The 27,856-nt window shown below is 46.0% G+C and overlaps 2 protein-coding genes and 2 non-coding genes across 6 annotated transcripts; 3 read left to right on the top strand and 1 right to left on the bottom strand.

Annotated features, from left to right (window-relative positions):
- Nucleotides 1–1,485: 1,485 nt before the first annotated feature.
- Rxfp4 (relaxin family peptide/INSL5 receptor 4) lies at nt 1,486–7,026 on the bottom strand. The gene has a single exon (XM_021249295.2). It carries the CDS (start codon nt 2,848–2,850, stop codon nt 1,795–1,797), a length of 1,056 nt encoding a protein of 351 aa, XP_021104954.1. The 5' UTR covers nt 2,851–7,026; the 3' UTR covers nt 1,486–1,794.
- On the top strand, nt 6,997–27,754 carry Khdc4 (KH domain containing 4, pre-mRNA splicing factor). Of its 3 annotated transcripts, none has more exons than XR_015448179.1 (14): nt 6,997–7,119; nt 7,579–7,795; nt 11,048–11,176; nt 11,365–11,444; nt 13,970–14,022; nt 14,713–14,876; nt 15,624–15,835; nt 16,745–16,805; nt 19,956–20,013; nt 20,235–20,488; nt 23,402–23,569; nt 24,601–24,685; nt 25,553–25,644; nt 26,483–27,754. XR_015448179.1 is itself a non-coding variant. In XM_004871154.4 (14 exons), the coding sequence occupies exons 1-14, from the start codon at nt 7,082–7,084 to the stop codon at nt 26,680–26,682; spliced, it is 1,839 nt and encodes a 612-aa protein (XP_004871211.1). In that variant the 5' UTR covers nt 6,997–7,081; the 3' UTR covers nt 26,683–27,754. The 3 variants fall into 3 exon arrangements, 2 of the variants coding, with proteins under 2 accessions (XP_004871211.1, XP_021105197.1); XM_004871154.4 differs by having other exon boundaries at nt 24,573–24,685; XM_021249538.2 differs by having other exon boundaries at nt 7,039–7,119; nt 7,635–7,795; nt 24,573–24,685.
- LOC147820821 (small Cajal body-specific RNA 4) lies at nt 15,118–15,244 on the top strand. Its single transcript, XR_015448238.1, has one exon.
- On the top strand, nt 21,686–21,819 carry LOC147820822 (small nucleolar RNA SNORA42/SNORA80 family). Its single transcript, XR_015448239.1, has one exon. It is a non-coding gene; the product is annotated as a small nucleolar RNA SNORA42/SNORA80 family (small nucleolar RNA).
- Nucleotides 27,755–27,856: the final 102 nt, after the last annotated feature.

A 27,856-nucleotide genomic window follows, 5' to 3' on the forward strand; every position in this document is an offset into this window, starting at 1 on the left:
GGTGGCTCTTCAGAACCTCTTCTCAGCGACCCAATTAACTAGCGGGGGCACCCGGAGGCACCGTGGCCTCCTTTCCAGAGGGGGCGCTGTAGCTCTTGGGGTTTGCGGGCCCAGTGTCATCCTGGGTTACCAGATGGCCAGAGCTGGGGGGAGTGGAAGTGGGAGCTCCAAGCATTTCCCCTCCCTCTCCCCTTTTCTCGCTCCCTTCCTTCCCTAACCCTGTTATGGCCCTGCCCTGGAGGTTAAACCCAGATCCTCCACACTGAGTTATAGCCCCACATTTAATTATTTTAAGACAGGATGTTGCTAAATTGCCCAGGCTAGGTTCAAACTGTAATTCTCCTGCTTCAACCTCCCAGACTGCTGGAATTACAGGTGAACACCACCATGCCTGGCTGAAAGTCCCTTCCAGCGACTTATCACGGATAGGTTACAATGATCGTGGGAATTAAAGGGGAGCCTCCTGCCCCGGAGATACACCTCCAGAGGTGCTGAGGGAGGGACACCCCTGCAGCTCACGGTAAGACTTGCAGTATTCTGCAGAGAAAGTGAAGTCATTCCGAAGGAGAACTTCCAGCTCCCCACGCCCCGAGCCTCCCAGCTGCCCCCTTACTTCCTCCTCCATTTTACATGGAGTGTGAGAACAGTATGAAAATGCTTCAGGTATTGTCGAATGCCAAACAGCCCATTTTAGAGAAGAGACAACTACAGCATAGAGAGATAAAGTCATCTGCCCAAGGTTCCAGGTGCAGACCAGGTGCTCCGACGCCGAGGTGATGCTGTGCTCAGAGCTAAGCATTTTCTGCAGGGAGGGGGACTAGCACCACCGCTGTGGCCAACTTCAGCTTCCCCCCAAGCCCTTTGTGCATCTCTCACCTCCCTCCTCCCCACCCACCTCTTCTACTTGCCATTATCTTGTCATTATCTCCCTTTAATTCCTCGTATAAAGAGAAACACAGGTTCTTCTAATCAGTGCCAGGTGTGATAGACTGGTCCGGCAGGTCCCGGGGATGCCAGCAAGACCCCACCCCAGGCCCTGTAGCAGGGTAGGTACACCCTTTGAGACGGAGGCCTCTGCTGGCATCAGGCACCTGGCCAGGGAAGCGGGCAGTTTGGGTCTTGGTACTAGACAAGGAGAAGGGACCTGTTTTGAGGTGAGGGTGGGGGACACACAAAGAGAAATGGCCATGGACCTCTAGTCTGTTAGCCTTGACCCCCTAAGGGAGATACCTTGGAAATTCTTGCAGAAGGCAAAGATGGGGTAAAAACTGCCCCACACTAAACTAGAGTTGGAACTGGGATAAAAGATCGAGAAAAAGGGCTGGCTGTGCTGGCACACACCTGTATCCCCAGCACTCTGGGAGGCCGAGGCAGGAGGATTGCACGTTCCAGCCCAGCCTGGGCAACGGAGCAACTTAGTGAGACCCTGTCTCAAAAATTTCAAAATAAATGAAACAATTAAAAAACCAAGACAATTTGTGGGTAATCCAGATGTTTATTCTCAGTTCCTCTTCTTTTTCACCTCCAAATAGAGACTTAAGCTTTGTCACACCCAGCCCCGACCTGGGCCCTGGCCTCCCCAATTCCCCGCACCCAGAGTTGGTGGTCAGAGAGCAGAGTTGCCGTGGGACTCCATGGCCTGGCTGGGAGGACAGCTGTCCCTAGGGTGTGTGGATCCTGTGTCCGGCAGGTCCTAGAAAGAGAGAGCAGGCCCTCGGCCTTCAGCCAGGTACCCCCTGTGCACTTCTGCAAGCACATGAGCTCTCCGGCGGGGGGGCGGGGGGGGCTCGCTGTTCACGGGCTGCCTACCTCCTTTAGGGCCACCTGCTGCAGCCAGCCCACGCCCTGGGGCCACAGCCTGGACCGCAGGTCCCTGAAGGCGTCCACCAGAGCCTGGCGGGGCTCCCGCCGCAGCAGACAGTACAGCACCGGGTTGAGGCAGCTGTTGCTATGTGCCAGGCAGGTGGTGACAGGGAAGACGTAGGTGTGAATGGTGTAGAAAGTTCTGTTCCAGGGCACCAGGTCCCACTTCACCAGGACACCCCAGAGAGTGACCACGTGGTTGGGGAACCAGCAAAGGAAGAAGGAGGCCACCAGGATACGGACGGAGCGAGCCACCACTCTGCTGTCCTGCCGCCGGCGTTGCCGCCTCCGCAGGAAGGTCACCAGCAGCAGGTAGCTGGTGGTGATTATGGCCAAGGGCAGCACGAAGGCGAGGACCACCCTCTGCAGCTGGTAGGCTCCCTGCCAGTACCTGCTGGGGAAGCGCAGCAGGCAGAGGCGCACGCCCCACACCTCAGCCTCCGCCCCGAAGATGGCCGTGGGCACCGTCATCAGCGCCGCTGCCACCCACACTGCCAAAGTGGCCCCACGGGCCCAGAAGAGCGAGAGGTGGGTGCGCGGCCCCGCAGCCACGGCCACCAGCCGGTACCGGGCAACGCTCAGTGCTGTGATGAGGAAGATGCTGGCGTAGACGTTGAGGACGGTGGCTGTCAGGACTGTCTTGCAGAGGGCACTTCCGAAAGGCCAGTGGAAGTCCAGCGCCGACTCGGCTGCCCAGAAGGGCAAAGTGAGCGCCAGCCCCAGGTCTGCCAGTGCCAGGCTGAAGACAAAGGTGTCAGAGGGCGGGCCAGGGGCTCGCCGGGCACCGAAATTACCCAGCACCCACAGCACAGCCAAGTTCCCCAGCAAGCCGATAGCCCCAACAAGCCCATAGGCCAGGGCCACCAGGACCCTCAGGGCGAAGAATTCCACAGGCAGCGTGGCTTCGTCCGCACTCAGCACCCCTCCTCCAGAGGCGTTGACCCAAAAGAACGTGGGCAGCGCGGCTGAAATATTGGGTGTGGGCATCGCAGGGCAGCAGAGGTTGGTGGTGCTGGGTGGAGGGTCCAGCAGGTGCCTGCCAGACGGGCAGGAGCCACCGCAGGCTCTCGGCAGGAGGCTCTGGGGCCGTGTGCGTCTCTGGGCCCCTGGCTGCACAGCCCGGGTTCACGCCCTCATCTGGAGGGAGGGGTGTGGATGAGGGACCCACCTGTCCCCTCCTGGCTGGGCTGGGCACCATCAGTGGTGGGGGCGGGGCGGGGCCCACACAGCAGGGCTGAGGCAATTCGTGTGTGCGTGCGTGCATGCGTGCGTGTGTGTGTGTGTGTGTGTGTGTGTGTGTGTGTGTGTTTAAGAAAGGCTCTGGGCAGCAGAAAGGAAGTAGGGGGAGTTATCATCCCACTGCCTGGCAGCCCTAAGCTTCTGCCCCAGGACGAGAGCCTGGTACTGCCTAACTCCCGGATGACCATGGCCCAGCCAGAGCGCCCTACTCGGAGCAGGGTGCAGAACGTGCTCCCTTGGGCCCAGGGTGGGGCTGCGGAACAGAGGCAGGGAGCCAGGACCAGGGTCTGGGCAGTCCTGACAGGGTTGGAGTCCTACACCTGCCGCTCCTGGCCTCGTGCCTTGGGTGAGTCACAGTGCTCCCGTTTCCTTGGCCCAGACCTTCAGGGTTTAGGGGTATGGTGGCATCAGCCACAGTTCCAGCTGCTCCAAAGACTGGGCAATGGTGTCACTTGAGTCTGGGAGTTCAAGGACAGCCTGGGCAGCACAGCAAGACCCAGTCTCAAAGTTTTTTGTCAGGGACTGGAGTGGTAACTCAGTAGTACAGAGAGTGTTTAGCATGTGCTAGGCTCTGGGGTTTGATCCCCAGCCCCAAAATAAAATTAAACTGTGAGAAATTCTGATAAAAGTCTGTTTCAAGGGATTGCTGTGATGAAATAATACATGCGAGACAGCACTTTCTTTCTTTCTTTTTTTTTTTTTTTTTTTTGGTACCAGGGATTGAACTTTGGACCTTGCGCTTGCGAGGCGGGCACCAGAACCACTGAGCTAAATCCCTGGCCCTAGACAGCACTGTTTAATAAATTGCTCTTAGTACATGTATGCAGTACATAATGATTATATTCATCCTGGGGAGTCGGTACATGTGCATAACGCATCTCCAGACAGCGGTTTCTGTCTTTGCAATGACTTATTTCAAAGAAGTCTGGGGTGTTTGTAGTGGAAGGAAGCAAGACACTGAGCAGCTATCGGCATCATGCCCAGGGAACTGTGCCAACTAAAACACAGGTTGGAATTCATCTCAGCAGCAAATGACCTTGAGGCTGAGAACAGGGAGGGAAAGGAGAGAGCGGAAGTCAGCGCTTCCTGTTCCCTCCCCACTGGGAGCCCTGGCCTGAGATGTCAAGAGTTTGGGCTTGGCCTCAGTTCTGCTCCTGCTCTGGGTTCTTCCTCACTGTGCGCCCTCACCACTCTCACTGCCGCCTCACCTTTCCCACCCTGGTCTGAGGGCCGGGGCTCAGCAGTTTGTCCTCCGGCCCTGAGCCCCATTTCAGAGCTCTGGACCTGCGACATGCCCTGGCCACACCCCGCCCTTTCTCCCTGAGATGTGGATGTGTCCCAGTTGCGACAAGCCTCACTAGCTCTCGAGCTGCGATGCGGAGAAGAGAACTGGGGAGTGGGTGGATAGAAGAGCGAGGCCTTCCTCAGGGATTCCAGTGCTACAGTCGACACCTTGTCCTCTGCTCGGCAAGCAGGTTAATATCCGAGGTTCCGTTCTCTCAGGGTTCTGAAGAAGTTGAGGTTCCTTGGGGACAGTCATCAGTTCTCGGCTTGATGCTGTGTGAGAAACCCACGGGAGAGAGGCGCAGGCCGGTGCCAAGCCGTCGGGGCATCTGAGCCAGGGAGGGGTGCGGAAGGGCAGCAGAGGGGCGCGCCCGCGCAAGCCTCCGGAGGACCACAGGCCCCGCCCAGCCGCGCACACTGCTCCTGCATGGCTCTCTGCCCGTCCGTCTTCCTCTCAGGGCCACGCCTGCCTTCTGCCCACCCAGAGTCACCTGCCAGTCTGGCGGTTAAAACAGCTCCCATGGGTCCTCCCTTGGCTTCAGGAAAAGAAGCTGCAATGCCAGGGTTTTGCTGTCTCTAAGATATCCGGTCCTCCAATCATTTCCTTTTTTTTTTTTTCCTCTCCCAACCTTTATGCATTTCTACCCTAAAGCTTTTCCTTTGGTCTGAGACTATCAACCGCCCCTTGTGCTTATGTACAGAGGTGATGCCACCAGCTGGCCATATCTGGAACCTCCTTTTTCTCGTATGTCATACATTCACTCACTAATCACAGCATTCTTTCTCTAGCCCTTACTATGGGCCAGGCACTGTGCTAGATGCTGGGGAGAGAGATAAAATACGCTTGCCTTCCTCGCAGAAAATAATAGAGACGGAAGGCATCTGTGAGGTCGTCTGATTCGGCTTCTTGAGATGCAGTGAAAATGACTTTTGGAGGTTACCTGCGGAGGATGGCACAGACAGGACTTCGATAGTGGTTTTGACTCCCGGAAAGTGACTCTTCTGTACCTCATAAGCCCCGCAGGTGTTTCTTCCGCCCATCATCCCCTGGCCTTCTTGAGCGTCAGGAGCTCCAGGCCCTGCCCTTGGGGGCTCCAGGCTTTGGAGGGAAATCGAAATGGTTGTCAGGGAGACATTGACAGCCTGTCTGGAGATTTTTTTTTTTTTGGTACAGGGAATTGAAATCAAGACCTTGCACTTGCAAGGCAGGTACAGCGCCACTGAGCTAAATCCCTGACCCGTAGTAGAGATTTATATGTTACATTGTATTATAAATATTACATATATATTTTATATATATATAATTTTATGGCCTTGAGTTAGGCAAAGATTTCTTAGATACAGCATCAGAAGTATAATCCATAAAAGTAAAAGTTAGCTGAGCATCATGGCACAGGCCTGTGATCCTGGCTTTCTGGGAGGCTGAGGCAGGAGAATCACAAGTTCAAACCCAGCCTGGATGACTTAATGAGACCTTGTCTCAGAATTTTAAAAAACAATCTAGGGCGGGGGATTTAGCTCAGTGGTTCCGCTGCCTGCCTTGCAAGCGCAAGGTCTGGAGTTCGATCCCTGGTACCAAAAAAAAAATCTATTGGAATATAAAATCCTTGAAAAAGTGTTCTACTTTGTTTGATCTTAAGAGTCCTTGCATTTTCAAAATATCCCAAATGTTGAAAACCTCTGACTTCCATAGTCAAGGTCCTCAGTATTCAAGACCTTTGATTAGCTGGTCCCCACATTTCACCCAGCCCAGCAGTAAATTCTCACCTCCCAGAACCTGGTGTCTCATAATCTATGCCTAGCTCCACCTTGCCAGGCCTCAGTTGGCTTGTTCAGCTTCCATTTCTCAAATGCCCCACAAAATTGAGTAATTTGTCTTCTTTGATTTTTGGTTATCATACATTTGGCCACGTACTATAAAGAGAGGTAGCAGAAAAGCAAGACCTGCATATTATTCATATTTATATACAGTAATTATATCTTCTGTGTGCCAGGCACACAGAAATGGAAAAAACAAAACCAAACCAGCTTTTTGTTTTTGGTTTTTGGAGACAGGGTCTCCATGTAGTTCATGTAGTCCATGTAGGTCTCTATGTAGTTCAGATTGGCCTTGAACTCGCTATGTAGCCTAGGCTGGCCTTGATCTCACAGCAATCCTCCTGCCTCAGCCTCCCACATGCTGGGATTACAGGCCTATGCCACCATGCCCAGCAAAACCAGAATTCTTCGATTGACCACTGGAACGAAACATTTCCCTTTCCTAAATAGGTAGCTCAAACATGAGGTATGCAAAAGCCACAGGAAGACTTTCTCCCCAGCCCGAAGCTGGGACTCCACACAAATGAAGATGAATTTGGGGAGAAGCCTGTTTATTCCCTGAATCATGCGCATTGTCTTCTACTCGTCCAGCTTCCCACAACAAAGATGAATTCTTCTTGCTTCCCGAGTCCACTTTTAAATTAGACAAAGCAGCAGTTTTCCTTAACGGAAAGGCGCAAACCGGAAAGTCACACTCTACCGGGCCTTGGAAATGCCGAGCGCCTTTAAATCGCCGAGTGTCCAATCGGAATCGGCATTCTCGCCGGAACCGCGCTGCCTCACGACCGGAAGAGGCTGTGCGTCAGGGAGTCGGGGCGGAAGTGACGGCAAGGCGGTAGCGGGGTAGTTGGCGGGTGGTTGAGTGGAGCCGGTCGCCATGTCCGCGGGGAGCGCGACACATCCTGGAGCTGCCGGGTAAAGCTTCGCGGGCGCAGGCTTCGTAGCCAGCGTGAAGGCCCGGGAGAGGCGGAGGGACTGGGGAAGCGGCGGGGCCCTTGTGTGGGAAGTGCTTGCCGGAAGGGCGCGTCTCGAGAAGCAGCGCGCAGGCCTTGGGCCCGAGGAGGGCCGGCAGGATCGGGGCGGAGAGAACGGGCAGTTTACAAGGGCGAGCCAAGGAGAAGGCTAACGCGAGGGCTTGCCACGTCGGGGGCAGGGTTTGGTTACAGGTGAAGGAGAAAGGAAGTGGATGCGGGGAGAGGGTTGGAAGAGCGGGCATCTGCGGAGATGGGCTTGGTTACCGAGAGGTGGACATTTTATACCTGGCAGGCGATGGGCGTGGAACACGACCTGGGAGAAAGGGATGCCAGGGCCAGTAAGGGCAGCATTACATAAATGGGACTTTACGGTCAAAAATTTTCCTTTTCCTATCTGTAGGCGCCGCAGCAAATGGGACCAGCCAGCTCCCGCCCCTCTTCTCTTTCTCCCTCCAGCCGCCGCGGGTGCAGAGGTCACCAGCAGCGGGGGAAGCCCCGGGGCCGCCGCGGCTGCTCCCTCGGGAGCCTTGGATGCCGCTGCCGCCGTGGCTGCCAAGATCAATGCCATGCTCATGGCCAAAGGGAAGCTGAAACCAACCCAGAACGCTGCTGAGAAGGTATTCGAGGAGGCCCAGCTAATTGCAGTTTCGGCAGGCTCTTTGTAATCCAGTAATCTCAGAGTCTTTTGTGTTGAAGGAGCAAACGGGTACAGTAATTTAAAGATCATTTAGTTTTGGAGTATTTCAGGTGGTATTTTGTCATACGTTTTTATGAGGCAGTTTTTACTGGACTCCTCACATTCATGAACCAAATAGCTTATTTTGTCCTTGTGCACTTAGTTGAGTTTCAGGTCTATCCATCTAATCATTGAAAGCACAGTGATGTTTGGATATATGTGGGTTTTTTCCCTGAGATTAAAAACAAAAACATTCAAGGCGTGGTGTCACAGCCCTGTAATCCAAGCACTGTGGGAGGCTGAGGCAGGAGGATTGCAAGTTGGAGCCCAGCCTGGGCAACTAGCCAGACTTTGTCTCCAATTTTAAAAGGAGGCCCTGGGAAGAGTTCAGAGCAAAGGTCCTGGGTTCAATTCCCAGTAATTAAAAAAACGAAAACAAACAAACAAAAAAAACCACTCTGCTAACTCGAGCTTTAAACTGTCACCTTTAATTAGAATATAGGTAGTTAATGACTAAATGGAATTAAACATGAACTAAAATGGTGGTACAATTTATATTTGGCTGATTTTGTTGCTTTCATACAAATAGTGAAGACATTGGTTATTTTAATTTTGGGGGGTACTGGGGATTGAACTTGGGACCTTGTGCTTTCAAGGCAGGCTCCGGAACCACTGAGCTAAATCCCCGGCCCTGACATTGGTTATTTTATAAAAATTGCCTATATAACTAGAACCTTACAATTAGAAGAGGTCTGACTGAAGCCTTTGACCTGGAATGCAAGACTTACTATAACAGTGGTGGCTATTAGTATTGCATGCCTTGTAAATTAAAAAAATTCTTTGCAACAAGGGGGAAAGTTTTTTGTCATAAGGAAAATTAGACTCATAGATATAATTTGTCCAAGGGTGCAATGACTTTAAAGTTACCACATAAGCCTCGCAAGCACGAAGGACCTGAGTTCGATCTCTGGTACAATAAATAAATAAATAAATAAATAAATAAATAAATAAAGTTACCACACAAATTAGTATTTAGTTTTTGCCCAAAAACCTAGAATTGTGTTCCTGTGTAGTTTGTTACACTGTAATACCGTTTGAAAAGAATTATTTGGCTTAATTTGCTTCTTGTAATACTTCTGAAGAAGTAATATTTGAAAATTCAGTGTTTAACTGGGAGTTGGAGAAGGAGAAGGAGCGATAAAAAGAATGAAGATGTGTTACGTACATGTACCAGCTCCCGACAATGAATGTAATCATTACATACTGCAAATACATACCAATAAAAATAACTAAAAGATTACACAGTCAAACACAGAAAATGCAGTGCTTAGTGACCTTCCATTTACTTCTGTGGGATATCTATCAATAAGCCATAATCTCTCTGGATGTTTACTGAAATTCTGCAGAGTTAGTGAGAACTTTGAGTGAATAAAAATGCAATATTGGGGCCAGGGATTTAGCTCAGTGGTTCTGTCACCTGCCTCGCAAGCGCAAGGACCCGAGTTTGATACTCGGTACCAAAACAACAACAACAACAAAAAAAAGCAATATTGATTATATTTTTTATGGTTTGCAAAGATCTTATGAATTGGTTGCCCATCGCTAAGGCCCATGTAGAAAAATAACGCATTGGCAAAGGTGGAGTACTACCTGAATAGTCTTTGGTCAGGCTGGCCTTGAACTTGTGATTCTTCTGCTTCAGCCTCCCAAGTACTTGGGATTAATAGTTATGCACCACCATGCCTGGCCTGACTATCCATATTCATAGTACTGGTGTTAATTATTTATGTTCATGTTTGTTTCCCTAAAAAATAATCTTTCAAATGATACTTGAACTCAGTAGAAGGCATCAGAGTATATAAAAACTGTATTGAGAGTCACAGTATCTGTTCGACACCTGTAATCCACAGTAACTGGTTACATGGTTTTTGACATTCTGAATCTCCGGTTTCTCCTCTGTAGTATGTACCTGCACTGTCTGGTGCAGTAGTTTCCAGCCACATGTGAGTATGTAAAGTTGAATAGAATATAGTGAAAATTCATTTCTTCAGTCACACTAGCTGCATTTCAAGGGCTTTGAAAAGACTGATGGCTAATGACAAACCATTTGGACTGCTTAGATACAGAACACTTTTGAGACAGGGTCTCACTATGTAGTTCAGGCTGGCCTTGAACTCACTATATAGCCTAGGCTGGCCTCAAACTTGCAGCGGTCCTTCTGCTTCAGCCTCCTGAATGCTGGGATTACAGGTGTGTGCTGCCATGCCTGGCTCAAGAACACTTCATTATTATAGAAAGTTCTGTTGGACAGTGTTGATGTAAACCTTTAACGGTGGTTGTAAAGATTCAACAAGATAAAATACGTAAGTAAAGGGCCAGGGATTTTTAGCTCAGTGGTTCTGGCGCCTGCCTGACAAAATATGTAAGTAAGTACTATAAGGGGCTGAGTAAAGCTTAAGTGATACTGTTGAGTTTGTATTTAGTTTTGCTTCCACAGTTTAAAAACTGTAATGCTTGAAGTAAACGATGTTTTACCTTGCTTGAGGAGATTTGGTAGACATTGGTTGCAGGAATGCAGTCTCAGTAACATTTCCTCAGATACTACTCAAGTTCAGCTATTTGGAGTTGTTTGTAATTTAAATTGGAACCAGTTCAGGCTGTAGGATCTGACTAGCTTTTCATCCATTCTCTTTCTTCTTCCATAATAAAGAGGAAAGGAACAATTGATTAGCTGTAATTTCAGGGGTTTTGAAACCATTGCAAGGATGGATTAGTTGGGTTGGATGTGGTGACCACAGGGTTTGTACAAAGGCAGTTTCTGGTTGCATGTGTGAGGTCTGTGGACTGTGTGCGTTCTGTCTGCTTTCCTTATTTTACTACGTGCACAGCCAGTCAGTTGGGCTATAAAACATCATAACTTGGCCTTTTAATTTTCCTTTTAGAAAATGCAACTTCTAATTGATACAGTTTCTCTAATGATGTGACCACGCACAGACAGAGACACACACACACACGCACACACACACGGCCAGGGGTACAGAGAATCTGATGGTGGCCTTCTGGTGAATTAACTTATTGTTTTTTTTTTTTTTTGGTACCGGGGATCGAACTCGGGCCCTTGCGCTTGTGCAGCAGGCAGCGAAACCACTGAGGTAAATCCCTGGCCCCTAAACTTTAATTTCTCTTTTTGTAGCTTCAAGCCCCTGGAAAAGGCCTAACTAGCAACAAAAGCAAGGATGACCTGGTGGTAGCTGAAGTAGAAATCAATGATGTGCCTCTGACGTGCAGGAACTTGTTGACCCGAGGACAAACTCAGGACGAGGTATGGAGCGGGTCTCTGGGGAGGGGAGGGATCAGACCCAGACATCTCCTAGCACAACTAGAAGCACATTTCAGTGAGTTTGGGTCATAGACCTAAATCAGAGTTGGGCTTAATGTTTGCATTTATGGGGTGTCCTGTGATCCTTTGATAATTATACATCATCTTTTCCATAAAAATTTTCCTTGTAGATCAGCCGACTTAGTGGGGCTGCTGTGTCCACCCGAGGGAGGTTCATGACAACAGAAGAGAAGGCTAAAGTGGGACCAGGGTGTGTATGCCTACCCTCCGGCTTGGGGACTGGCTAGCTTAGGGCTCGTATTACCTTCTGTTCTGAAAACACATTTCCGTATGTGTAGTATGTTTGGTTAGTAGCTTGAGGGGGGCCGTATGTGTGTGTGTGTGTATGTGTGTGCACGTGTGTATTATGGCAGAATTTGGGGAATCTTGAGTATAAGAAATACTGGCATCTACTTATTTTCCCATCACCGTGGGGTTGGAATTGGGCTGGAACCCTTTGCACTGAGCTCTGTCTGCCCCTCCTCCCTTCCCCTCACCTCTCCTTTTCCCTCCTTTCTAGATCTTGCCAGCTTGCGTGGGCTGGGCTCAAACTTTGTGATCTTCCTGCCTCAACCTCTGAAAGTAGTAGGATTATAGGCATGTGTCACCATTCCCAGGTTTCTTTTTTTTTTTGTACTGGGGATTGAAGTCAGGTCCTTGTGCTTGCGGGGCAGGTGGCAGAACCACTGAGCTAAATCCTCGCCCCCCCCCCCCAGTGTTCTATTTTTATTTCACAGTTTTTTTTGTTTTTTTTTTTTAAGGAAACAAGTTATAAGAAAACATAGAGGGCGGGGATTTAGCTCAGTGTTTCCACTGCCTGGCCCACAAGCGCAAGGACCCAAGTTCCATCCCCTATACCAAAAAAAAAGAAAACATAGAAAAAGATAATGGTTAATATTTAATACATGTACTTCTAAACTTTTATGCTGTAGAAATAGTTTGCCCCACAAATGGGCTCATTTTTTGTTGTAAACCAACCTTCATCCCCTGGTGGGGATTGAACCCAGCACCTCACCCATGCTGAGTACAGGCCTACCATTGAAGTACCTCCAGCCCTCTCCCTTTTTTTTGGTACTGGGGATCAAACTCAGTCCTTGTGCTTGCGCAGCAGGTGGCGAAACCACTGAGCTAAATCCCTACACCCCCCCTTTTTTTTTTAAGAAGAAAATTTATTTTATTGCCTCAGTGATGATCGTTGGCTATTGGTAATCTGGTTAATCTGTTTAGTTTCTTTCATTCCATGATTTAATGTTTTAGCTTCTCTTTACCATCAGTTGTACTCAGAAAATGAAACTTTATGTTGTTGATGTTTGTGCTTGGTAATGTAACACAGGGCCTTTCACATGCTAAGCACACGCTGTACATGAAGCTACACTCCCAGCAGGAAATTAACATCAGTTTAAACTAAATATAGTTAGAAGGCAAAGTTTACTTCCAGCAGCAAACCAAAAGTTTTATTTTAAATTTGTATATGTGGTAGCTGCTGTTTTGACCTTAGTCATTGTCAGGTAAAAGGGCCGAAGACCAAGACCAGACCAGGCCACAACAAGCCTTTATTAGGGGAATAGATCTGCCGGGCTGTCTCTGAACAAAGGAGAGCCAAAGCTATATGGCTGGGCCAGGGAGAGTCTTTTATAGAGACTGGGGTGGGGTTTGTAGGAGCTGAGGTGGGGTTGAGTGAGGTAGTGACTTAGGGAATGGAGGAGCCAGTGATGTCACTAGGTGGTAGGAGGTGAGCGAGTATTAGGTTACTTTCTAGGTGGGAACAGGGGCATGCTGGGAAGAAGGGTTTATTCTTTGGTGGGAGCAACCATCTTGGCATGACATCACACAGGGGAGGGGCCAAGGCACTATAGGAAGAGGGCAGCTACTATACATAATAGCTGCTGAGGTGGTGGGAGACCTATCAGTTGTTTTTGTTTGTTAGTTTACAACTTTTTATAATTGTATGTGGTTATTAACCATGTTCTTCACTGTTATCTAAATCTAAACTATCTTTACCTTTAGAATCCAGAGTCTTCTCAGTTAATGTAGGCCTTTGAGAAAGCTTCTATGTCACCATCACTCTGTTGTTGTTACTGGGACTTTAACCCAGGACCTCGCCTATACTAGTCAAGCGCTGTGCCACTGAGTTACATCCCCAGCCCCCACATCACTCCTTCTCCATTATTTTGCATCACCCAGGGCCACATTTGCCTGTAAGCTATTAGCCACAAAAGGAATTCTGCGCTTTGTTTGCAGTGCTGGGAATGGAGCCTGGGGTGCTTACCAGTGAACCACATCGCAGCTGAGTTGCCCACCCTGGCCTTGGACTTGAAGTTTTCCTCCCTTAGCTTCTCAGTAGCTGGGATTACAGAACTGCATCCTGTTCTTTTTTTTTTGGTACTGGAGATCGAACTCGGGTCCTTGCGCTTGCGCAGCAGGCGGCGAAACCAGTGAGCTAGATCCCTGGCCCAACCCTGCATCCTGTTCTTGAACCTTAGGTTATTTCCACTGATGGAATAACACTAATGAGCCCACGTGAACAGATTTAACCCTATGTGGGTAGTTAACTTTTAACAACAGGAAAAATATGTTCCCCACCTATAAAACTTTTATTAGAAAATAGCTAGTGAAAATTCTTTTTTAGTTTTTTATTATTTTTTTTAAACCTGGAAACTATTTAGATTTGTTGAGCCATTTATCTCCTTTGGTTTTGACCAATCAGGATTCAGCCTTTTGTATTTCCCTTTATAGGGATCGTCCATTATATCTTCATGTGCAAGGCCAGACACGAGAATTGGTGGACAGTAAGTAATGTTTTTGCTTACATAACCCTTTGTGAAGGGCAAAGTACGAGCAATGTGTAACACTTGTCTGGTGGCTGCTCTTGTTTGTGAATTACATACACTGTGTATGGGGTTTAGAGAATTGGGAAGCCACATGTCTGGAGAACCTAAACAGTGGGTTAATGCTTGAGTAATTCAACACTGGCTTCTGTGCGTGGGTGCGTACTAGGTGTGTGTATGTGTGTTTTCTGGTAGTACTAAGTATTGAATCCAGGACCTTTGCACCGAGCTATATCCTTAGCTCTTTCTGTTTTTTTAAATTTTGAGACAGGATCTTTTCAAGTTGCCTAGGTTGAGTTCAAACTTGAAGTCCTTCTGAGACTTTTTTTTTTTTTTGGTACTGGGAATCAAACTCGGGACCTTGCGCTTTCGAGCCAGGGACCGGAACCACTGAGCTAAATCCCCAGCCAGAGCAATGTTAGGTTTTTTTGTTTGTTTGTTTGTTTGTTTGGTGCCAGAGATCGAACTCGGGTCTCTGCACTTGCACAGCAGGTGGCAAAACCATTGAGCTAAATCCCTGGCCCTGAAGTCCTTCTGCCTCAGCCTTCTAGAGTGCTGGAATCACAGGCATGAGCCACCATACCTGGCTGGCCTATTATCGGTTCTTTCGTTTCTTTGGTAGTCTCTTACTGTCTGTGTTTTTTTCCCTAGGAGCTGTAAACCGGATCAAAGAAATTATCACCAATGGGGTAGTAAAGGCTGCGACAGGGACGAGTCCAACTTTTAATGGTGCAACAGTCACTGTCTATCACCAGCCAGCACCCATTACGCAGCTGTCTCCAGCGGTTAGCCAGAAGCCCCCCTTCCAGTCAGGGGTATGTCTTGGCCAGGGATCATTATTCCTGTCAGAATGATTCATGTTAAATAAATAGTCCAGATGAAGAAGTATAATACTGAGATTCCAGTCTGAGGTGTCTATAGACTCTAGGTTTTCAAGATATAACGAACATGTCCTCATTCTGATTGAATACAGCAAAGAGATGGCTAGGTCAAAGGGTGTGCACCTAGCACAGTGTGAGGAGGGTGGTTTACTTTGTATTTGTAGACTTGGTGGCCACTGGAGGATCAAGAAGGTGGAGTCTGATGAAGCAAGACTTTGCTGATACACTCCTCCTAGAGAACCGGGTCGGAGAGAGCAGCCCAAATTGGAGAGCCATGGGGCTGACTGTACTACCCAACATTCTACTCCAGGCCTACAGCACTGTCTTTGCTGTAGTTCTGGATTGAGAGAGTGTGCTTTCTGAATATTGGATCCTAGCTTGCCTTGTGAATGTGTTTTGCTCAGCAGAACAAGGTGTTTATCTTGTAGGTTAGGTACATATATAAACATGCAGGGCTTCTGTATGTCAGAGTGCTATTCAGGGGCTTTATCTCTGAGCCACACATTCCTGGAGTTCCTATTTAAATTATGCTCTTTGGTAGTTTCTCCTAGAAATTATAAGGGTACTTCTAGAAGTGATCTGAAGTATCTGAAGGGTTAACATATTTTGTGTAATAATTTTCTATAAGATTAGGATTTAATTTTGTACTCTTATATCCGATGTGTTCTTTTCTTCTTATAGATGCATTATGTTCAAGATAAATTATTTGTGGGTCTAGAGCATGCTGTGCCCACATTTAATGTCAAGGAGAAGGTGGAGGGTCCTGGGTGCTCGTATTTGCAGCACATTCAGATTGAAACAGGTGCCAAAGTTTTTCTGCGGGGCAAAGGTTCAGGCTGCATTGAGCCAGCATCCGGCCGAGAAGCTTTCGAACCTATGTATATTTACATCAGGTATGGATGGATGGGGTGGAGTGCATTTCAGTCTGGTTAATTATTCTGTACAGATTGGAATGATTCAGAAGGAGCAAGAGTAAATTGCCTTAGCAGCGTGAGAGATTTCCATAAACACTGGGAGTAAGCACTTTATAAGTAATTGATACAAACAACTGAATTAGGAAGCATAATTATGTGTTTTAGTATTCAAGTCATTAAGTTTTGTACAAGTTTGTGATCATAAAATGAGTTGTGAAAAGCCCAAAATAGCTTACATTAAAACTTGTATTAGTGTATTTTATAATCTTTAAATGTTTTTATATCAAGAAGCGTCATTACCCAGAGACCAATAAAATATTTGTGGTAATTACATTGTACTAATAACATCCTTTTTTGTGTGTGTGTGAGACAAGGTCTCGGTATTCAGTTCAGACTGCAGTGATCCTCCTGGCTCACCCTGTGAGTGCTGGGGTTTTAGACATGCACCATCACACCAGTTTTTTTTGTTGTTGTTTTTTGTTTTGTTTTTTTCCTTTTTTAGCGTTTGTTTTTTAGTTACATCTTAAAAGGCTTATATAGTGTCGTTTATGTTCCAACCTTATGATTTCCAGAGGCCTTGATTTGAGCTTCAGTGAATATATAAAACGTCATGAAGGTTGGGTATGGTGGCATATGCCTGTAATTCCAGCACCCCTGGAGGCTGAGACAGGAAAATTGAAAGGTCAAGCCCAGGCTGAATAATTTAGCCACTTTGTGAGACCCTGTCTCAAAATAAAACATGAAAAGGCTTGGGATGTAGCTCAGTGCAAAGGACCCTGGGTTCAGTCACCAGTACCTAAAAAGACACCCCACATGAAAAGTGGATATAGTACTTTTTACCGTTTATTTTATTCTCTCCTTTGAATTCCTGATTCATATTTTTTTCAGCCATCCTAAATCAGAAGGCCTTGCTGCTGCCAAGAAGCTCTGTGAGAATCTCTTGCAAACAGTGAGTTGTGGGTGTGCGTGTGTGTGTGCGCGTGCGTGCGCGTGTGTGTGCTGTTAACATATATTAAGCATGCATTTAGGACTTAAGACACATATCCCCACTTTTAGCCCCAACGGGTTATATTTCTCTGATACTCATTCAAAAGAGCTGCTTTTGGAGTATGTTTTATCTACCTGTATTAGCTTCGTAGGGCTGCCATACCAAAATGTCATGAATTAGGTGGACTAAACAAGAGAATTTTATTCTGTGACACTTTAGAAAGCCAGGAGTTTAAAATCAAGGTCCTGATAAGATTGTTGATTCTCTCTGGAATGTTTTTTCAGTGCTGAGTACTGAACCCAGGGCCTCCCATTTGCTAAGCACACTCTACCACAGCTCTACCTCTAGCCCCTTTGATGATCTTTGAATACTTCTTAAGGGTGGTTGTGTTAGCCTTTTTTGGCTTGTCTGTCTAAAGAGTACAATAGAGCACTGCCTGCCTCGAAGGCACAAGATCCTGAGTTTGATCTCCGGTTCCCAAAAAAGAGTACAACAGAGCTATGACAGTTTAAAACCATTTAGCAACTGCGTATGGTGGCACGTGTCAGTAATCCCAGCATTCATAAGGCTGAGGCAGGAGGATCCCTAGGAGTTTGAGGCCAGCCAGAACTACACAATGAGTTCAAGGCCAGCCTGAACTATATAGGGAGACCCTGTCTCAAAAAACCAAAACAAAAAATTAGCAAAGTTTTTGGGATATTTGCTTAATTGGTTTTCCTTGTACCTTTTTTTTTTGGTACCGGGGATCCAACTCAGGACCTTGTGCTTGCGAGGCAGGCGGCGGCACCACTTGTAGGGAACAGGGAAAGGGGATGTTACTAGGACCTCTGCATTGAGTCCTAGTCTCCTGTGAGCCACGGCAGCGCAAGGCAAATTGACTTATTATACAGGAAAGGTAGAAAAAATGAGAGTTTGAGAAGAAGCTGAGCTTTGGGCCTGATCAGTTTTGCTCTGGGCAGCAAAGACGAAAGACCCAGTGTGGTACATGTAATAGGTGACTGGAGAGGAGCAGAATTCCTGGATCAGTGAGGAACTATGCCGGTGATTTGTTCCTCCCAGGATGTCTTCAGCTGGTGTAATCTTGTCCTGGAGCATCACAGCATCACTGAGGTCTCAGTTGTGACTGGAGGCCAAAATGGAATTATGTCTCCAAATGCCATAGCTGGCCTGTAGGCAGGAGAACTAGGCCTAATCAAATGGTTTTTCCCCAAAGTTACATAGCATTGCTCCTGACAACTACCGAGCTAAATCCCTAGCCCTGTACCTTTTTTTTTTTTGAGACAGGGTCTCGATGTGTAGTTCAGGGTGGCTTTGAACTCACTGTGTAGTCCAGTCTAGCCTGGAAAGTGGAGATCCTCCTGTCTCAGCATGCTGGGATTAGTGTGCCACCACACTCAGCTTCCATTATACTCTGTAAACAAATAACTAAGAGTCAAGTCATAGCTGGGTGTAGTGATTTGTGGCTGTCTTCCCCGTACTGTTTTTTTTTTGGTACGGGGGATCGAACTCGGGTCCTTGGGCTTGCGAGGCAGGCAGTGGAACCACTGGGCTAAATCCCCAGCCCCCTTGTACTGTTTTTTAAGAGGCTGAGTTTAGAAGGTCACAAGTTTGAGCCCAGCCTGGGCAAGTTAGCCACTTAGACTCTCAAATTTTAAAATAAAAAAAGGTTGTGGATATGGCTTAGTGGGAAGGCTCTGAGTTACATCCTCAACACTGCAAAAAAAAAAAAGAAAAAAGTTCTGACTTCTTTGATAGCACTTAAAATCAGGTTTCAGGTTGAATTATGTTCAACCTTTGTGTTCTTTTATAATTCCCCCTCCACACACACACCCCGTACCAGAGATTGAACTCAGGACCTTTCGCTTGTGAGGCAGGCATAGTGCCACTGAGCTAAATCCCTGGCCCTAACCTTGTGTTCTTTGGTATTTAAAGGGACCTTCTTGGGAAGCTAGTGGTTGCTTTTGTGCATATTACCAGATTTACCAACACTTGTATCAGATAATTTCCTTGGTAATCTTTTTGTTTATGAGTACTTGAAGTTACAGGTTAGTCAGATGCTTCAAATAAGATTGGAGAAATTAGGAGCTCCTTGAGAGACCATATCCCCCAGTAAAAACGAACAAGTTTTCATTAGTTGTGCTAGCAATTTAGAAGTTTCCTAACTGCAAGACTTCTGTGGCTTTCTAAATGATGTTGAACCCCAGAACTGAGTTTAGTTTGGGGATATTAGGATTGTACATGTTCCTGATTTCCTGAACTTGGCTTAGTTGTTTATAGGTTTGTCTTATTCAATTTTAGACAAGGATATCAATGAAAATTTGACTAGGAGCATTCTATCATGGTGCTATATCCCCAGGAAATGTGCCTCCCCCCTTTTAATAAAACTTTGAGGGTTTTTTTTGGGTACATATGTTTGTTTTTTGAGACATGGTCTCACTATGTAGCCCAGGCTGGCCTTAAACTTGTGGCTTGGGGGCCGGGGATTTAGCTCAGTGGTTTCGCCACCTGCTGCACAAGCCCAAGGACCCGAGTTTGATCCCCAGTACCAAAAAACACCAAACCAAAACAAAACAAAGAAAACAACTTGTGGCTTTGGCCTCCCGGGTGCTGGGATTACAGGCATGCACCACCATGCCAGCCTTGTTTTTGGTTTTGGTTTTGGTTTTTTCTTGTTTTTGTTTTTGAGACAGGGTCTTGGTCCATAGTTCAGGCTGGCCTTGAGCTTGTTAGCCAAAAAAACTTCTTTTTCAGCCTCCCAGATAGTTGGGATGATAGTTGTGTGTCCCGACACCCAGCTCAATGAAAATATTTCTTTTTTGGTACCAGGGATCAAACTCAGGACCTTGGGCTTTTGAGGCAGGCAGCGGCACCACTGAGCTAAATCCCTTGCCCTCAATGAAAATATTTTAATAGTTTTGGTCCCAAAGCTATATAATATATATTTATATAGAGACAATATAAAACTGTATTATAGGGCTGGGGATTTAGCTCAGTGGCACTGCGCCTGCAGCGCAAGGTCCTGAGTTGGATCCCTGGTACCAAAAAAACACTTAAGTTATAAATAGTCAGTTTAGACTGTCCTATGTTAATTTGCTTTCCCCTCTTTCCTAGGTTCATGCGGAATACTCTAGATTTGTGAATCAAATTAATACTGCTGTACCCTTACCAGGTATGTATGTTTTGAAGTGTTTAACAATATTTTGCTAGTGATATTAGGTGTGAGACTAGAGTAACTGTGACAGGTTGCTAGTAATGTTCCCTTCAGCCTAGGTTAATTTGGAAAGCCATTCGTGCCTCAGTGTTTTTCTTCCCTAGATAGTAAGTTTAATATTCATCTAAAATGTCTCATTCTGCTGCAGCTGATTAAACACTTTTTTTCTTCCCCCTCAGGCTATTCACAACCCTCTGCTATAAGTAGTGTCCCTCCTCAACCACCATATTATCCATCCAATGGCTATCAGTCTGGTTACCCTGTTGTTCCCCCTCCTCAGCAGCCAGTTCAACCTCCCTATGGAGTACCAAGCATAGTGCCACCAGCTGTTTCATTGGCACCTGGAGTCTTGCCAGCATTACCTACTGGAGTCCCACCTGTGCCAACACAATACCCGATAACACAAGTGCAACCTCCAGTTAGCACTGGACAGGTAAGATGCCAGTCTGCAACATGCTGTCATTGAATTTAGGGGAAACTAGAGACAAGTGGTATTCCAGATAATAAATCATGTCATGTGAGCTGTTTTTTTTCTACCATCTGTGTGTTTGCATGATGAGCCTACCTGAGTACTTTGTAGTGTGTACATGTTTAAACATCATCGTAAGGTTTACGGTTACTTTCACAATTCTTGGTATCAGTTGTCTGGAGTGGGGGTATTTGGCAGACTTTTGTTAAGGGCCTCATGGTAAATATTTTAGGATTTGGGGGTCAAATAGACTTGCATAGCTGCTGTATTCTGTTATACCACAAAAGCAGCCATAGACAAAGCTTAAACAAGGGAGCATGGCTGTAACCACTAGAACTTTACTTATAATAATGAGTGGCAGGCCAGAATCCCTGTTGGCCATACTGTGGGGATAGTTTGCCTGCTCTTAGCTTTCCAGTGTTAACGTAGTCTTCAGGGAAAAGGAGCTGGCTGGTAGCATGCCTCTCAGTGCTTGGAACTGAGTTTTCAGTTTTGATGTTAGAAACATTGCATAAACAGGTGTTTCTAGCCTGAGATTTATGAACTTTCCAGTCTTAAAGATTACAAATGCAGGGGCCCGGGATTTAGCTCAGTGGTTCCGCCACCTGCCTTGCAAGTGGAAGGATCCAAGTTCGATCCCCTGTACCAAAAAACAAACAACAACAAAAAAAAGTTCATCTCCTTGGGGCCAGGGATTTAGCTCATTGGTTCCGCCACCTGCCTTGCAAGCACAAGGACCCGAGCTTGATCCCCGGTACCAAAAAAAAAAAAAGTTAAGCAAAGATTACAAATGCAGGGCCAGGGATTTAGCTCAGTGGTTCTGGCTGCCTGCCTCAAACGTGTAAAGTTCCGAGTTGGATCCCTGTACCAAAAAAAAAAAAGATTATAAATGCTGGGGTTGGGCATGATGGTACATACCTGTAATCCCAGCACTCAGGAGGCTGAGGCAGGAGGTTCACCGCAAATCTGACCCAGCCTGAGCTCCATAGTGAGTTCAAGACCAGCCTGAACTACATAGTGAGACCTTGTCTCAAAAAAAAAAAAGATTACAAAGGCTGATAAGTTTAAGTTAGGTAAGAGTGGAATTTTAGAAAAGAGTAGATGTCTAACTCATCTGAGTGGCGTATGTGTAACACTTGGAGACATCAGGGAGACTTGACACCATGGTAATGGATTTATGGTAGGCTCTTCTGTGTGGGCCTTTCATAGTGTACCCATGCCAGAGTAAACTGCAGCCTCAAACCATTGCCCAGCTTTACTGCTTGTGGGCTGTGAGCACTGAAGTTTACACAGTTTGTAGCACAAAGGGCATATGAGCCAGGCATGGTGGCGCACGGCTGTAATCTCAGCACTTAGGAGGTTGAGGCAGGAGGATTAGAGTTCTGGTCAACCTGAGCTACATAGTTTAAAACCAGCCTGAACTACATAGTGAGACCCTCTCTCAGGGAGGGGGAAACATACAGATGTAGTGGCACATACCTGAATTCCCAAGACTCTGGGAGACTGAGGTAGGCATATTGCAAGTTCAAGACTAGGCAAGTTAGCAGTTGCCTAAAAAATTGAAGAAGGCCTGGGGACATAGCTCACTGCAGAGGTCTTTGGTTCAGTCCCTAGTACCACAAAAACGAGACATATGAACTAAATTCTGTGTATAGTTCCTAATCCGAATTGTTTTCATATTTAGACAAATCTGTAGTTCTCAGCTTTGGGCTATAGCCCTTTGTCAGTGGGAGGTGGTTGTTCTATTGCCAGGGTTCATCAGGCTTTCCTTTTTTGAGCTGTGCAATCTTGTTTTTTTTTGGTACAGGGATCGAACTCGGGTCCTTCCGCTTGCGAGGCAGGCGGTGGAACCTGAGCTGTGCAATCTTGGGATATAATTGAGCCTATTTAGGGTTTGAATTTCCTTACATATAAAATGGATATAATCATAAAAATCTCAAAGGATTGCAGTGGTTAAGATGATCCAAGCAGTCAGTAAATGTTTGAGGCTGGGTGTGGTGGTACACATCTGTAATCCCAGCACTCTGGAGGTGGAGGCAAAAGGATTGCTGAGTTTGAGACCAGGCAGACTATTTATATAGGAAGACCATGGCTCAAAAAAAAAGTTGTTTGTTAGTAATAATCTTTTTTTAAATGTGCTAATTTTTCTCTAGTATATACTGTTGTTGGTTGCCCCTGTTTCCTTTTTGGAACAATCTCTTAAAAACATTAGTCAGACTTGTTGATATGGTAACTCAGTAACCATGGAAGTAGCAAATGAAATTGCCTCTGCCGCAAGCATTAACAGCATGTATAATACAGAAAGAGCCAATCACATTGATGAAAGGACTTTAAATAAGAGGCTTCTGAGCTAAGTAAGTGGCTGGAGTGCTTATGTTAATGTTCATGTTGTTTTGTTTGTTTGTTTTTGGTACTGGGGATCAAACTTGGGTCTTTGTGCTTTCAGGGTAGCACCACTGAGCTAAATCCCTGACCCTGTTCATGTTATTCTTAATACCCCAAGTGCACAACTGGTTTTTCCTTGGAAGTCAAAGAACTACCTGTAGATTGTCACTTTGCTGTTTGCCAAGGATGAAGGCTGGAAGGCTAGGTAGTGCTGTTGCCAGATTTTCTTTCTTTCTTTCTTTTTTTTTTTTTGCGGAACCTGGGATCGAACTGAGGACCTTGCACTTGCTAGGCAGGCGCTGGCACGACTGAGCTAAACCTCCGGCCCCTGTTGTTGCCAGATTATACAGGAGGGAGCTGAAGCACCAGAAGGTGAAAGACACACACACACACACACACACACACACTCATTACCGTACCTTCTGGTCGTTTACTTACTCATTCGTTGGACAGCCTCACACTTCGTTTTCTCTTTGGCTTGTTTGGTCCCAGAGTCCAGTGAGTGGTCCTTTTATTCCTGCTGCTCCTGTCAAAGCTGCCTTGCCTGCTGGCCCCCAGCCCCAGCCTCAGCCACCACTCCCATCGCAGCCTCAGGCACAGAAGAGGCGGTTCACAGAGGAGCTGCCAGATGAACGGGAGTCTGGACTTCTTGGATATCAGGTTAAATAAAACACCCTTCTTTTACTTGTCTTACCCTCCTACTCTGTTCTCCCTTTAAAGAAAGATACATTTACATCCATATCAGCTGCCCTAGTACTACGATTTCTGCTTTCTGGAATCCATTTAGGTTAAGATTTTATTCTTGAGGAATTAATTTCTTTGGAGTAGGTTTTGTGGTTGGGATCAGTGTGATGAGAAAATACAAAGCTCTGTGATTAGAAGTCTCATGACTGATGTCTGGAATGGTCTCTATAGAGTTCTGTGTTTCCCGATATTGATACAGTAGGCTCATGAACGCCTCTGATTTTTCTTACTCTCCTACATATCTCACCAGAAGCTATCAATCTGCCAATTTTAAACTTGGCTTTCAATTTGCTATTCCCTTTGTGCCCCCCCACCCTTTTTTTGTGTGTGTGTGGTACCAGGGATCGAAGTTGGGTCCTTGCGCTTGCGCAGCAGGCGTGAAACTACTGAGCTAAATCCCTGGCCCCGGCCCTTATTTTTAAAAAAGAGAATGATTTTTTTTTAAGACCCTCCTACTCCCCAGCTCCCTCCCCTAGAAAAGAACTTGGTGAAAGAATAAGGACTGGAGCAGTAGCTTTCTAGTGCAGCCCTTGCCTAGCATGTGTAAGGAAGGCTATGGGTTCAGTCCCAGACACCTCAGGTGGTAGGTGCAGTTTTATCGGGAGAAGCACCTTTATGTCATGCCAGAACCCTTGAGGCATTCTTTAAGCCAGAGCATTTTTACAGTTTATAACTAGGCTTTTAGAAATCCATTGAGTTAGGGCAGTCAGTTGAAAGCATAAGATAGTGAATTACAGCATGCCTGAGTCTTACAGAAAAATCTACTTTGACTAGTTAAATGCCAGTGCCAGAGTATGTAGTGCAGTTTAATTTATTGCAATTTGTCAGAAAGATGAGACACTTGACAGTTACATTAAGGAGCTGAAGTCAATACAGCAGTTGTAGATTTGCTAATGCTACTGTATTTTTCTGCTCATAGCATGGACCCATTCATATGACTAATTTAGGTACAGGCTTCTCCAGTCAGAATGAGATCGAAGGTGCAGGATCGAAGCCAGCAAGTTCCTCAGGCAAAGAGCGAGAGAGGGACAGGTAAGTTACTAGGGACAATTCTGGGAATGTGTTCAGATGCCTCGTGTTTGCACCATTAGTGTGATTTTGGATCATTGCTTTAAGCTTCAGTATTCTGAAGTGACAGCATTTGAATCAAAGAAGTTCCTGTTATAACTGAAGCGGTAATGGAAAATGTGATGGCACGTCTTTCACGGAGTGGAGCATGTCCAGCTGTGAATGCTGCAGTACTCAATCGCTGAGAATCTGCACCTACAGTGCTACCTCGGCTCACAGATTTCCTTCCACGATTTTGGTTCCTGGACAAAAACCGTATCAAATTTCCCCATACGGTCAACATTGAGCCTAACCACAAAATTTGATCTGGTTTGCAACCAGAATTGTGGAAAGAATTCAGTTTGTGCACTGAGGTACCTCTGTACTTTTACTGTGTGATCTTAGCCATTTTCCTTCTAACTTTTTTTCTTTTGGTACTGGGGATTGAACTCAGGACTTTGAGCTTGCAAGGCAGGCAGCGGCACCACTGAGCTAAAATCCCTGGCCCATCTTCTTAGCCATTTTCCTGAGAGTGGGCAGGATCAGAAATGTGACACAATTGGGCATTTTTACTGCTTTAGGAACACAGCATGCCATGGGTGGAGACACTTGCTGGGGAGAACATCCAGAGCTCGAAGTCTCCTCTCCTAGATTGAGAACAGCAGTTCATTCGGTGTTTGCTGTGGCTTTTCTCCACAGACAGGCTTTCTAATGTTAGACTAATAGTGGTTTGAAGACTGGAGGGTGGGGGAAGTGAGCAAAGGGTTATCTGCAGACCTTATTGGACTTCTCTTATCTACTGGATAAGTGAAAAATTTGAGTTTGACAGAAATATTTATTTTCTTTTAACAGGCAGTTGATGCCTCCACCAGCCTTTCCAGTGACTGGAATAAAAACAGAGTCTGATGAAAGGAATGGGTCTGGGACCTTGCCTGGGAGCCATGGTGAGTAAGGTGGAGCTGGGCGAGCAGGTTGTGACTGAGTAGGACTGATCTTAAACCATTGGTTTTCTAACATGATGATCATTCAGGTGTTTAGTCCAACCTCTGCAATCTACTGGCTAATGAGAATACTTTCTTCTTAAAATTTATGAGGCTTTTATTTTCTACCACCGTGTGTCTAGAAGAGTCAGTTGACTTGTTTGTTACACATAGCATCAGTGACATACAAATCCTAGGAGATACTAATGAATGGTAGGTCATTTCAAAATTCTGTGGTCAGTGTTGTCTGAATCCCAGAAGGCCATGGGCTACAGACTTGGTAAAGATGGGTTTTTCCTTGTACTGGGAGCTGAGCCATAGCCCCTATAGCTGAGGTTCTAGAATCCCAGAACCCTAAATCCTTTGGAGGTGCATGGGGTCAGTTTTGTTCTTTGCCTATAGTCATAATAAAAATGAGAAGAAAATACAATTTTTTTCTTTTCTTGACTTCTTTTCTTTTTAACTCTTTAAAAGGTGAATTGTCAGCCCCCAGAGACTCATTTGCTAACTTTCCTTTTTTTCTTTTCTTTTCTTTTTTTTTTTTTTTTGTGTGTGTGTTTCTTTTTTCTTTCTCTGTTTTCTTACATGGTTCTGGTGGATTCACATTTGCTGATGCTGGTGCTGTTTTTCGTGTGATCTTCAACATTTTTGGGTGACCATGACCCTGTGACCTCAAAATGGTGTCCAACTAACTACTTACAATTAACATCTTTTTTTTTATTAACGAATTTATGGTATTATCTTTTTTTTTTTTCCCTTGGTGGGGAATGGGGCTGGGGTTTTGTTTTTTTTTCTATTCTAGATTATCCCGCCAAGAAGATGAAAACTACAGAGAAGGGATTTGGCTTAGTGGCTTATGCTGCAGATTCATCTGATGAAGAGGAGGAGCATGGAGGTCATAAAAATGCAAGTAGCTTTCCACAGGGCTGGAGTTTGGGCTATCAGTACCCGTCATCACAGCCACGAGCTAAGCAACAGATGCCATTCTGGATGGCCCCGTAGGAAGCAGTGGAACGGAGTTTTGACCTCAGAGACTTTTAGCAATAATGCATGCATTTGATTTAACAAGACTTGAGGCCTGTGCCTGGGAGCCATCGTGGACCTTGCAGAAGTTAGAAATGCAGTGTCCCTTTTCTTAAAGGGATTCCATTCCTTTTTAAAAACATTCTTATTTCTGCAGTGACATTAACTTCTGTTAAAATTTACTTAAGGTCACAAATTTGTCTCAGAGCTTTTCTAACAGTTGGTGAAATGTGTTTGTCAGACGATGCATTCCAGTAGGATGATTCCCATGTACATTTGAAAGGTCCAGCCTTTTCCACATGCATAGCCACAAACCTGACATAAAGATTTATTTGTATTTTACTACTGTTGGGTCAGTTTTGATATTCACTGGGTACAAACAAAGCCTTACTATTCAGTAGTGGGGAAATAGTTTTAAAATTGTCTTTTACTTTCAATATTTAATTCTCAGAGATCCTCATCCCTATTTCAGTTTGGATTCTTTGTTTTGAAAAATACTGTTTTATTAATTTAAAAATATTGGATACAGATGGACCCTGAATAGGAAAAGGAAATTACCTTTCATTGTAAGTGTCTTTTTATTGGGATGATGTGAAGCTGGTGCCCTCAGGCGAGGCGCACTTGTTCAGACAGCTGTGGCTGTTCTTGTTGCCCTTCTAAGCTCCGTGCCTCCGGCTGGGTCAGAGACCGCTGCTTGGCTAAAAGCTGATCTCTCATCACACGTGAAACAGCGGTCTGTCTCTCCCAGGGCTGGTGCAGCTACAAGAGACTTGACTGCACCCGATGGGACGGTGCACTTAGCGACTGAACTGCAGCTTCTTTTTTCTTGGCATTACAGGTTTTGCCAAAAGAACTTTTTTGTATCAGATACTGATGTGTGAAAGTGGAGGAGCTAGTCTGCTGAGCCAGGAGTAGTTTGAGATTCTGAACTGTCATTTTTGCACATTTGAATACTTTGCAGGCTGGCTTTGTACAACCCTAATTCTCTGGTTTCCTATATGTTGTAAATAATTAGACCATAATTTCAATATAAATAAATGTATAAATATTCTGCTTGTGGTTTCTGTGTTCTTTTTCTTCCACAACCCATCCATCACAAAAACAGCTGCAATGTGGTCCCAGCCCTTCGCTGCTGGGGCAGGAGGGTCACAGT

The sequence above is a fragment of the Heterocephalus glaber genome, unplaced genomic scaffold (assembly GCF_053883595.1).
Source record: "Heterocephalus glaber isolate CG9 unplaced genomic scaffold, H.glaber_assembly_v1.0 deba00001795, whole genome shotgun sequence".
In the NCBI taxonomy this organism is placed as follows: domain Eukaryota; kingdom Metazoa; phylum Chordata; class Mammalia; order Rodentia; family Bathyergidae; genus Heterocephalus; species Heterocephalus glaber.

Coding starts and splice junctions, on each gene's coding strand:
- Rxfp4 (XM_021249295.2), bottom strand. CDS start 2,850: ATGCCCACACCCAATATTTCAGCCGCGCTGCCCACGTTCTTTTGGGTC.
- Khdc4 (XM_004871154.4), top strand. CDS start 7,082: ATGTCCGCGGGGAGCGCGACACATCCTGGAGCTGCCGG. Junction 7,796..11,047: donor CCCAGAACGCTGCTGAGAAG/GTATTCGAGGAG, acceptor CTCTTTTTGTAG/CTTCAAGCCCCTGGAAAAGG. Junction 25,645..26,482: donor GACCTTGCCTGGGAGCCATG/GTGAGTAAGGTG, acceptor TTTCTATTCTAG/ATTATCCCGCCAAGAAGATG.